Consider the following 12638-nt stretch of genomic DNA (forward strand, 5'->3'; position numbering starts at 1 on the left):
CATTGTTAAACACCTTTATTTGAGAAAAAAAAAGTGTGAGGTCATTGAAAATGTGTAGCAAAGAGCTTTTCCAGTCTTGAGGGATATCCTTTAAAAGATTTTCCAAAGCAACATTGACAATTTTGGATAAAGTGCTAATTAGTGTTGCATTCACTGGAAAAAAAAAAAAATCAGACCACTGATCTCATAATTATGAGATCAGGATCTCGTAATTATGAGATCTTTTCTCGTAATTATGAGATCTTTTCTCGTAATTATAAGATCTTTTCTTGTAATTACAAGATCAGTGGTCTAATTTTTTTTTTTATCCAGTGAATGTATAGTATTTAACAACTCATCAGGTGACTTTGGCACCTGCTGGTCATGATAGCAAACATTAAATATGCAACAAACAGGCAGATGAATATGATCTGAGTGGGTGAAACAGCTAGTTTTACAGTAGACATCTATGTAAATCCAAATTGGTCACTCCTATACGCCACACACAGTCAGGACGTGGGACGTTGTGTAAAATGTAAATAAAAACAGAATACAATGATTTGCAAATCCTCTTCAACCTATATTCAACTGAATACACCACAAAACAAGATATTTAATGTTCAAACTGATAAATATGATTGATTTTCTGCTAATATTTGCGCATTTTGAAATGGATGCCTGCAACACATTTCAAAAAAGTTGGGACGGGGAACAAAGGACTGGGAAAGTTGATGAATGCTCAAAGAACACCTAATTGTAAACAGGTGAGTGTCATGATTGGGTATAAAAGGAGCATCCTCAAAAGGCTCAGCCGTTCACAAGCAAAGATGGGGCGAGGATCACCACTTTGTGAACAACTGTGTGAAAAAATAGTCCAACAGTTTAAAAACAATGATTCTCAATGTTCAATTACAAGGAATTTAGGGATTCCATCATCTACAGTCCATAATATAATCAGAAGATTCAAAGAATCTGGAGAACCTTCTACACATAAGCGGCAAGGCTGAAAACCAACACTGAATGCCCGTGACCTTCGATCCCTCAGGTGGCACTGCATAATAAACCGCGTGGACTCAGGAACACTTCAGAAAACCATTGTCAGTTAACACAGTTCCTCGCTACATCTACAAGTGTAAGTTAAAACGCTACCATGCAAAGTGAAAGCCATACATCAACAACATCCAGAAACACCACTGCCTTCTCTGGGCCTGAGCTCATTTGAAATGGACAGATGCAAAGTGGAAAAGTGTGCTGTGGTCTGATGAGTCCACATTTCAAATTGTTTTTGGAAATCGTGGAAGTCGTGTCCTCTGGACATAAGAGGGAAAAGACCATACAAATTATTACCAGCGCAAAGTTCAAAAGCCAGCATCTGTGATGGTATGGGGGTGTGTTAGTGCCCATGGCATGGGCAAATTACACATCTGTCATGGCACCATCAATGCTAAAAGGTACATCCAGGTTTTGGAGCAACACATGCTGCCATCCAAGCAACGACTTTTTCAGGGAGGTCCCTGCTTATTTCAGCAAGACAATGCCAAGCCACATTCTGCACGTGTTACAACAGCGTGGCTTTGTAGTAAAAGAGTGCAGGTACTAGACTGGCCTGCCTGCAGTCCAGACCTGTCTCTCACTGAAAATGTGTGGCACATTATGAAGCGCAAAATACGACAACGGAGACCTCGGACTGTTAAACAACTGAAGTTGTACATCAAGTAAGAATAGGAAAGAATTCCACCTACAAAGCTTCAACAATTAGTGTCCTCAGTTCCCAAGCACTTATTGAGTGTTGTTAGAAGGAAAGGTGATGTAACAGAGTAGTAAACATACCACTGTCCCAGCTTTTTTGAAATGTGTTGCAGGCATCCATTTCAAAATGAGCAAATATTTGCACAAAATCAACAAAGTTTATCAGTTTGAACATTAAATATCTTGTCTTTGAGGTATATTCAACTGAATATAGTTTGAAGAGGATTTGCAAATCATTGTAGGATATTCTGTTTTTATTTACATTTTTCACAACATCCCAACTTCATTGGAATTGGGGTTATACATTTGTGACCATCTCAGACACACAGAGATGTGGGAAAATCCAAATGACATTCTTTATTAGGTGCAGGAAGAGTGGAAAAACAAATTCCAGATCAAACCTGCACTCATTTTTGGGTGCATGTGGAGCACGGGGCGTATCCAACAGTAACAGACCTCTCTTGTGCTTTTCAGAGAACTGGGGTTATGATCGTGACTGAAAGTTAAACATTTAAAAGGTTGTTCGTTAATAAATATTCTCACATCTGTGTTTTCAAAAATTCAGATTTCCTGCAATGTTGTATTTTGTACATTTGAGCCACAATACTCAATATTCAACAAATTCACCCTTAAAAAAGAAACTCAAATAATTTGTTCATTCAAACCATTAATGGAAACAACTAACTTGCATAAATTGCATAAATGTTTAAAGCCACTTTAAATGGTCAAATGATGAGCCAAACACTTCAAAATATTTCCTCAGATAATCAACAAATGTACGTGTTCTAACTAGCAGCAGCTAGCATTTTAGCTAACTGTGTGATAAAAGTTTATACAATTCTATTGTGCTGACACTGACATTGTTCCAAAGATAGATTTGTACTGCTTGCTGTCAATTAACACAAGAAAGAGCAGTGGTAATACTCTCAAGTGATTCATTCATGCTAACAAGCTAGCTGAGCCCAATTAATTACAGCTGCTGTTAGCATGTAGCCCCCTCCAAAAAGGGGCATATTATGCTTGTGCATGAATAAATAACATTATCATATACCTATAAATGATACACCAATATGACTGGATAAAACACTAAAGAATAAATAGCAATACACCCTTTTCGCGGACACTTAATGTTTTTCATACCACCCGAGTAATCAGCCAATCAGTTGTCACGTACAATTCTTTCTGCCTCGCTTAGAAAACAGCCCTTGGAACTTGAGGTGGATGAAAGAAGCAAAAGACCTTCGCTATTTATGTCGATATTTTGATGAATTTCTTCATTTACAGCAGCTTCATTAAACAGATGTACTCGAATGATTATCAGCATGACGGCGAGCTTACAGGCTAACCTCTGCTAACAGTAGAAGACAGTTGCCAGTTATGGCTTCTGAAACAAGGGAGAAAAAAAAAGAAACAGCACCGTACAGCACCATAAATTTGGCCTTCAGCCTCAGGGTGTATGGTTTTCTTCAGGGTGTATAAAGCCATATTCATTGGTGAACAACTTGATAACTGATATTATGCTGCTTCCCAAGATAATGATTTTACTCAATAACTTCACCTTGTTGCTGTGTCATGATCCAAACTGAGTAAAAACTAATTAGGAGTCAAAACCGATGCCATCTGTAAGAGGAAACATTTAGACTCTTCCCTTGGAAAATTCCTACAAGTCTGAATTCATACGGGGAGACTAATCCCAGCGGAGTGTGGGAGTGTCAGCACAAACAATTTGGAGGACGGGGTTTCAGCAGAAACCATTTTAAACCGGCACGTCCGAGGAACTTGTATGTAAGTTGTCTTGATGATGATCACGACTTTCAGGAAAGAAGAACCAGGGCTGTGAAACCTCAAGAATGACATGAACTGAGTGCCATCTAATATATAAAGTTGACTCTGTGTGTGTGTGTGTGTGTGTGTGTGTGTGTGTGTGTGTGTGTGTGTGTGTGTGTGTGTGTGTGTGTGTGTGTGTGTGCATGTTCGCTATGCACAGCCACAGAAATTAAGTAATCCACACCAAACTTGCTATGGTGACTGGGGGCACCAAGGGGGAGGTAACTGGAGCCTTTAGGTTGAAAGCATACATGTGCTTTTATTTTCGCAATTCACGTGTTACTCAGGTTAGGTAGCAAGTATCAATCAATCAATCAATCAATTTTTTTATATAGCGCCAAATCACAACAAACAGTTGCCCCAAGGCGCTTTATATTGTAAGGCAAGGCCATACAATAATTATGTAAAACCCCAACGGTCAAAACGACCCCCTGTGAGCAAGCACTTGGCTACAGTGGGAAGGAAAAACTCCCTTTTAACAGGAAGAAACCTCCAGCAGAACCAGGCTCAGGGAGGGGCAGTCTTCTGCTGGGACTGGTTGGGGCTGAGGGAGAGAACCAGGAAAAAGACATGCTGTGGAGGGGAGCAGAGATCGATCACTAATGATTAAATGCAGAGTGGTGCATACAGAGCAAAAAGAGAAAGAAACAGTGCATCATGGGAACCCCCCAGCAGTCTACGTCTATAGCAGCATAACTAAGGGATGGTTCAGGGTCACCTGATCCAGCCCTAACTATAAGCTTTAGCAAAAAGGAAAGTTTTAAGCCTAATCTTAAAAGTAGAGAGGGTGTCTGTCTCCCTGATCTGAATTGGGAGCTGGTTCCACAGGAGAGGAGCCTGAAAGCTGAAGGCTCTGCCTCCCATTCTACTCTTACAAACCCTAGGAACTACAAGTAAGCCTGCAGTCTGAGAGCGAAGCACTCTATTGGGGTGATATGGTACTACAAGGTCCCTAAGGTAAGATGGGACCTGATTATTCAAAACCTTATAAGTAAGAAGAAGAATTTTAAATTCTATTCTAGAATTAACAGGAAGCCAATGAAGAGAGGCCAATATGGGTGAGATATGCTCTCTCCTTCTAGTCCCCGTCAGTACTCTAGCTGCAGCATTTTGAATTAACTGAAGGCTTTTTAGGGAACTTTTAGGACAACCTGATAATAATGAATTACAATAGTCCAGCCTAGAGGAAATAAATGCATGAATTATACTCAACAAAAATATAAACGCAACACTTTTGGTTTTGCTCCCATTTTGTATGAGATGAACTCAAAGATCTAAAACTTTTTCCGCATACACAATATCACCATTTCCCTCAAATATTGTTCACAAACCAGTCTAAATCTGTGATAGTGAGCACTTCTCCTTTGCTGAGATAATCCATCCCACCTCACAGGTGTGCCGTACCAAAATGCTGATTAGACACCATGATTAGTGCACAGGTGTGCCTTAGACTGCCCACAATAAAAGGCCACTCTGAAAGGTGCAGTTTTGTTTTATTGGGGGGGGGATACCAGTCAGTATCTGGTGTGACCACCATTTGCCTCATGCAGTGCAACACATCTCCTTCGCATCATCCGTGAAGAGAACACCTCGCCAACGTGCCAAACGGCAGCGAATGTGAGCATTTGCCCACTCAAATCGGTTACGACGACGAACTGAAGTCAGGTTGAGACCCCGATGAGGACGTCGAGCATGCAGATGAGCTTCCCTGAGACGGTTTCTGACAGTTTGTGCAGAAATTCTTTGGTTATGCAAACCGATTGTTCCAGCAGCTGTCTGAGTGGCTGGTCTCAGACGATCTTGGAGGTGAACATGCTGGATGTGGAGGTCCTGGGCTGGTGTGGTTACACGTGGTCTGCGGTTGTGAGGCTGGTTGGATGTACTGCCAAATTCTCTGAAACGCCTTTGGAGACAGCTTATGGTAGAGAAATGAACATTCAATACATGAGCAACAGCTCTGGTTGACATTCCTGCTGTCAGCATGCCAATTGCACGCTCCCTCAAATCTTGCAACATCTGTGGCATTGTGCTGTGTGATAAAACTGCATCTTTCAGAGTGGCCTTTTATTGTGGGCAGTCTAAGGCACACTTGTGCACTAATCATGGTGTCTAATCAGCATCTTGATATGGCACACCTGTGAGGTGGGATGGATTATCTCAGCAAAGTAGAAGTGCTCACTATCACAGATTTAGACTGGTTTGTGAACAATATTTGAGAGAAATGGTGATATTGTATATGTGGAAAAAGTTTTAGATCTTTGAGTTCATCTCATACAAAATGGGAGCAAAACCAAAAGTGTTGCGTTTATATTTTTGTTGAGTGTAGTTTTTCAGCATCACTCTGAGACAAGACCTTTCTGATTTTAGAGATATTGCGTAAATGCAAAAAAGCAGTCCTACATATTTGTTTAATATGCGCTTTGAATGACATATCCTGATCAAAAATGACTCCAAGATTTCTCACAGTATTACTAGAGGTCAGGGTAATGCCATCCAGAGTAAGGATCTGGTTAGACACCATGTTTCTAAGATTTGTGGGGCCAAGTACAATAACTTCAGTTTTATCTGAGTTTAAAAGCAGGAAATTAGAGGTCATCCATGTCTTTATGTCTGTAAGACAATCCTGCAGTTTAGCTAATTGGTGTGTGTCCTCTGGCTTCATGGATAGATAAAGCTGGGTATCATCTGCATAACAATGAAAATTTAAGCAATACTGTCTAATAATACTGCCTAAGGGAAGCATGTATAAAGTGAATAAAATTGGTCCTAGCACAGAACCTTGTGGAACTCCATAATTAACTTTAGTCTGTGAAGAAGATTCCCCATTTACATGAACAAATTGTAATCTATTAGACAAATATGATTCAAACCATCGCAGCGCAGTGCCTTTAATACCTATGGCATGCTCTAATCTCTGTAATAAAATTTTATGGTCAACAGTATCAAAAGCAGCACTGAGGTCTAACAGAACAAGCACAGAGATGAGTCCACTGTCCGAGGCCATAAGAAGATCATTTGTAACCTTCACTAATGCTGTTTCTGTACTATGATGAATTCTAAAACCTGACTGAAACTCTTCAAATAGACCATTCCTCTGCAGATGATCAGTTAGCTGTTTTACAACTACCCTTTCAAGAATTTTTGAGAGAAAAGGAAGGTTGGAGATTGGCCTATAATTAGCTAAGATAGCTGGGTCAAGTGATGGCTTTTTAAGTAATGGTTTAATTACTGCCACCTTAAAAGCCTGTGGTACATAGCCAACTAACAAAGATAGATTGATCATATTTAAGATCGAAGCATTAAATAATGGTAGGGCTTCCTTGAGCAGCCTGGTAGGAATGGGGTCTAATAAACATGTTGATGGTTTGGATGAAGTAACTAATGAAAATAACTCAGACAGAACAATCGGAGAGAAAGAGTCTAACCAAATACCGGCATCACTGAAAGCAGCCAAAGATAACGATACGTCTTTGGGATGGTTATGAGTAATTTTTTCTCTAATAGTTAAAATTTTGTTAGCAAAGAAAGTCATGAAGTCATTACTAGTTAAAGTTAATGGAATACTCAGCTCAATAGAGCTCTGACTCTTTGTCAGCCTGGCTACAGTGCTGAAAAGAAACCTGGGGTTGTTCTTATTTTCTTCAATTAGTGATGAGTAGAAAGATGTCCTAGCTTTACGGAGGGCTTTTTTATAGAGCAACAGACTCTTTTTCCAGGCTAAGTGAAGATCTTCTAAATTAGTGAGACGCCATTTCCTCTCCAACTTACGGGTTATCTGCTTTAAGCTACGAGTTTGTGAGTTATACCACGGAGTCAGGCACTTCTGATTTAAAGCTCTCTTTTTTAGAGGAGCTACAGCATCCAAAGGTGTCTTCAATGAGGATGTAAAACTATTGACGAGATACTCTATCTCACTTACAGAGTTTAGGTAGCTACTCTGCACTGTGTTGGTATATGGCATTAGAGAACATAAAGAAGGAATCATATCCTTAAACCTAGTTACAGCGCTTTCTGAAAGACTTCTAGTGTAATGAAACTTATTCCCCACTGCTGGGTAGTCCATCAGAGTAAATGTAAATGTTATTAAGAAATGATCAGACAGAAGGGAGTTTTCAGGGAATACTGTTAAGTCTTCTATTTCCATACCATAAGTCAGAACAAGATCTAAGATATGATTAAAGTGGTGGGTGGACTCATTTACTTTTTGAGCAAAGCCAATAGAGTCTAATAATAGATTAAATGCAGTGTTGAGGCTGTCATTCTCAGCATCTGTGTGGATGTTAAAATCGCCCACTATAATTATCTTATCTGAGCTAAGCACTAAGTCAGACAAAAGGTCTGAAAATTCACAGAGAAACTCACAGTAACGACCAGGTGGACGATAGATAATAACAAATAAAACTGGTTTTTGGGACTTCCAATTTGGATGGACAAGACTAAGAGTCAAGCTTTCAAATGAATTAAAGCTCTGTCTGGGTTTTTGATTAATTAATAAGCTGGAATGGAAGATTGCTGCTAATCCTCCGCCCCGGCCCATGCTACGAGCATTCTGACAGTTAGTGTGACTCGGGGGTGTTGACTCATTTAAACTAACATATTCATCCTGCTGTAACCAGGTTTCTGTAAGGCAGAATAAATCAATATGTTGATCAATTATTATATCATTTACCAACAGGGACTTAGAAGAGAGAGACCTAATGTTTAATAGACCACATTTAACTGTTTTAGTCTGTGGTGCAGTTGAAGGTGCTATATTATTTTTCTTTTTGAATTTTTATGCTTAAATAGATTTTGCTGGTTATTGGTGGTCTGGGAGCAGGCACCGTCTCTACAGGGATGGGGTAATGAGGGGATGGCAGGGGGAGAGAAGCTGCAGAGAGGTGTGTAAGACTACAACTCTGCTTCCTGGTCCCAACCCTGGATAGTCACGGTTTGGAGGATTTAAGAAAATTGGCCAGATTTCTAGAAATGAGAGCTGCTCCATCCAAAGTGGGATGGATGCCGTCTCTCCTAACAAGACCAAGTTTTCCCCAGAAGCTTTGCCAATTATCTATGAAGCCCACCTCATTTTTTGGACACCACTCAGACAGCCAGCAATTCAAGGAGAACATGCGGCTAAACATGTCACTCCCGGTCCGATTGGGGAGGGGCCCAGAGAAAACTACAGAGTCCAACATTGTTTTTGCAAAGTTACACACCGATTTAATGTTAATTTTAGTGACCTCCGATTGGTGTAACCGGGTGTCATTACTGCCGACGTGAATTACAATCTTACCAAATTTACGCTTAGCCTTAGCCAGCAGTTTCAAATTTCCTTCAATGTCGCCTGCTCTGGCCCCCGGAAGACAATTGACTATGGTTGCTGGTGTCGCTAACTTCACATTTCGGAAAACAGAATCGCCAATAACCAGAGTTTGATCCTCGGCGGGTGTGTCGTCGAGTGGGGAAAAACGGTTAGAGATGTGAACGGGTTGGCGGTGTACACGGGGCTTCTGTTTAGGGCTACGCTTCCTCCTCACAGTCACCCAGTCAGCCTGCTTTCCCGGCTGCTCGGGATCTGCCAGGGGGTAACTAACGGCGGCTAAGCTACCTTGGTCCGCACCGACTACAGGGGCCTGGCTAGCTGTAGAATTTTCCACAGTGCGGAGCCGAGTCTCCAATTCGCCCAGCCTGGCCTCCAAAGCTACGAATAAGCTACACTTATTACAAGTACCGTTACTGCTAAAGGAGGCCGAGGAATAAGTAAACATTTCACACCCAGAGCAGAAAAGTGCGGGAGAGACAGGAGAAGCCGCCATGCTAAATCGGCTAAGAGCTAGTAGCTATGCTAAGCTAGCGGATTCCTAAAAACACGCAAAGTGAATAATGTGTAAATAATTTAGAGGTGATTCAGCAGAAGGAGTGCTTTAGTTAAGGCACGTAAAGATTACACTGGGAAACAAATCGTAATCTAGATAACTAGATCAATCTAACTGCGCAGATTAAACAGCTAACAGATACAGAAAAACACCGCTGTGCTCCGGAACAGGAAGTGATACAATACCGCAGTGAGAGCCAACCACCAGTAGAGGCAAGCAATCACACTTTACTCACTATGTGGTAGGCTGCACTTTAATTACAATCTGAACGGGCCAGCACTAAAAAGTCAAAGAGTGTTTTTTTCTTCAATTAAAATGTACCTGTTGTGTACGGCATGCCACTATATATATATATATATATATATATATATATATATATATATATATATATATATATATATATATATATATATATATATATATATATATATATATATATATATATATGTGTGTGTGTGTGTGTGTGTGTATGTAGTATATGTGTATATTTGTAAGTAAGTAAGAAACACACTTTATAAGCATTTTATTACACTGCTAAAAATCGAGAATACAGTCAGTTCAATCCTAAAAAAATACACCTGTTTTCGAAACCATCCAGGAAGAAACATTATTTCGTTTGCTTTTCAAGAAAGGGGAGTTTTGTTTATGACCTAAACGCACACAACTCAGTTCCCACACTATATACCCAAAACTAGTGATTTAAAAGACTGTGTGGCTAGAGGCTGCACTTACAAATAGCAAACTCTTCTTTTTAGTGCAAGAATTATCCTATATTCTTTGTCTACTTTTTTATCAGTAGGATACATAAAATTACATTGTTGCACACAGAAACCAAGAATTTCCACAATTTTTCAAGAATTTACAAATGCAAAAACGAATGCTGAAACCCTCATCCTCCAAATGGTTTGTGATGACACTCTTATACACTCCACCTGTGGATTAGTCTCTCTCCCCATCAAGATTCCCATTAACTTCCCACCTGGATTATAAGGAATGTCTCACCAGTATGTCAGTGTACAACTACTGCCACCTACTGGTCTGGAATGTAAATATTTGCTGACGTGGTACAAATGCCCTGATGGCATCATCATTAATGTCAAAGAAGATGCTTGATAATTTTTTTCTGTTCACACTTTTTGGCAGAAAACAATAATCACCGAATTAAGACTGAAGCAGGTTGTAACTTTTGCGGTAAGAAGTTAAGCTTTTTAACATTGATGTTGAAGGCAGAAACTCACCTTGGATTCCATTAAAGCCAGACCAATATGGATTTTTGCAGGCCAATACCAATACTGACATTAAGGCATAAAAAATGATTCCAGTATATCTACTGATATAGACCTAAAAATGGCAACGATTTCTAACATTTTGTTGTCAAAGTCCAAATACAAAGAAATGTAACTGAGGCTCGATATTTTACAGTTTAAACATGACCTTTGTTTTAAACTATAAAAATAAACCAACAACCAACCAGCTGTCATCATGCCACATTCACGCAAATTGGCAGTCACCGTGTCCCATCCCTCAGTGGCTGCATAAAATAGACTTCTCATCTATTTTGGCCCCACCTGGCAGCATAGCAAACACCTCTTTTGTTACTGAAAAATGCCCACTCAGATGGAAAATAAATGGCAGCTGGTCACATTGCCTCTGTCTCTTGTATGTGACCAAGGGGTGATGGGGTCCCAGCCATGCTTGATAGTAATGCTGTCAGAATGTCTTGTGGTGGACGAACTACGTAATGACAATTTCCCACAGCCTCTGTTTTTTGATATTGTTTAATCACTAAACTGTAAGTTTTCATAATGACAAAAATAACACTGGTACAATACCTGTTCATGAAAGGCTCATATCATTTGATATTATCGACCTACTGATATTGTGGTTGGGCTCTAGTTTCTTTGTAACTATCTTTGTATATATTTTAGCAAGATATCTTAATGGCACCTAATGCAATTTTAGTCAAATTCTGCAGTTACGTCAGTTCTGTGGATGGACAGTAACGGTCAGCCATCAAGGTCAGAATTCAACATCAATATTCCAGCCTCATGCTAATATATAAAATATCTAAGTGCAGATGTTTATTGTTTGAGAGCCTGTGTCATATTTTCTCAACATGTGTGATACTTTGGCAATAATATGTTGCTCCACTGGAATTTTGAGGAATGAATCTATTGGAAGCTCTCAAAAACTTTTACTTTGAAGCCTGAAAACGATATTTTGTGTCCTATGAAAACATCAGCATGTGAAGGATGTGGTTGCAGAAGTGATCACGTGACTCTGTCTTATGGCCCTGATTGGTGGAACAGGTGCCGCATGGAACCAGTTAGAAGTTATGAATGATGATGATGATGATGATGATGATAAATCACTACATGCTGATCAACAAAGCATTTGTTTACTTTTAGCGCCCCCTAGGTAAACAGTGCTTAGCGCCCCCTAGGTAAACAGTGCTTAGCGCCCCCTAGGTAAACAGTGCGTGCGACAGTGCTGACAGCGAGCTGTTTCCGGTGATTCTTCGTCATCATCATCACCATCATCATCATCATCACCTAAGATGTTCCACAAAAGCCACAGTTACGTAATGTCAATGTGCGCATGAGGCAAAGTGATCGCGCAAAGTCAGCGCGCAAACAGGCTTCGAAATGAAAGCGCAACAATACGAGCAGGATCGGGATCAGATCAGGATCAGGGTCTTACCAGATCGGCCAGCAGCATGTTCTGAACCCAGAGTCCACTTCTGGCATTCCCCTTGAAAAACAAACAAACAAACAAAGAAAAAAGTGTCCAACACGAGTCCCACTGCGCGCCTCTGCAGATCCGGATCGATGGAGCAGAGCGCACGAGGGTTCTCTCTCTCTCTCTCTCTCTCTCTCCTCTCTCTCTCTCTCTCTCTCTCTCTCTCTCTCTCTCTCTCTCTCTCTCCTCTCTCTCTCTCTCTCCTCTCTCTCTCTCTCTCTCTCTCTCTCTCTCTCTCTCTCTCTCTCTCTCTCCTCTCTCTCTCTCTCTCTCTCTCCCTCTCTCTCTCGGGCCAATAAGCATGAAGTCATGGTGACAGCTGCGCTCTGGTACAGCAGCGCGTCCTGTGGGGGTCTGAATGGGTTGTTGTATAATAATTTCCAGGTCTCTCTTCTACCCACAGGAAGGGGGGCTGAAGATTCTAATCAACACAAGAGCCCATATGATTACACAATAATCAAAACGCAACTTTCATACCAGACAACT

The 12638-nt window shown here is 40.5% G+C and overlaps 1 protein-coding gene across 4 annotated transcripts in view; it reads right to left on the reverse strand.

Annotated features, from left to right (window-relative positions):
* LOC117501571 (ectonucleotide pyrophosphatase/phosphodiesterase family member 2) overlaps window positions 1–12303 on the reverse strand; it is an 86604-nt gene extending 74301 nt beyond the window's left edge. For 3 of the 4 annotated variants that reach the window (XM_034160476.1, XM_034160479.1, XM_034160477.1), the window contains exon 1: window positions 12114–12303. In XM_034160476.1, the coding sequence (XP_034016367.1) occupies window positions 12114–12131 (18 nt within the window). In that variant the 5' untranslated portion in view covers window positions 12132–12303. The remainder of the gene's footprint in view (window positions 1–12113) is intronic. The other variant, XM_034160478.1, reaches the window with a different exon arrangement.
* Window positions 12304–12638: the final 335 nt, after the last annotated feature.

Source organism: Thalassophryne amazonica, chromosome 20 (genome assembly GCF_902500255.1).
Source record: "Thalassophryne amazonica chromosome 20, fThaAma1.1, whole genome shotgun sequence".
In the NCBI taxonomy this organism is placed as follows: Eukaryota; Metazoa; Chordata; class Actinopteri; order Batrachoidiformes; family Batrachoididae; genus Thalassophryne; species Thalassophryne amazonica.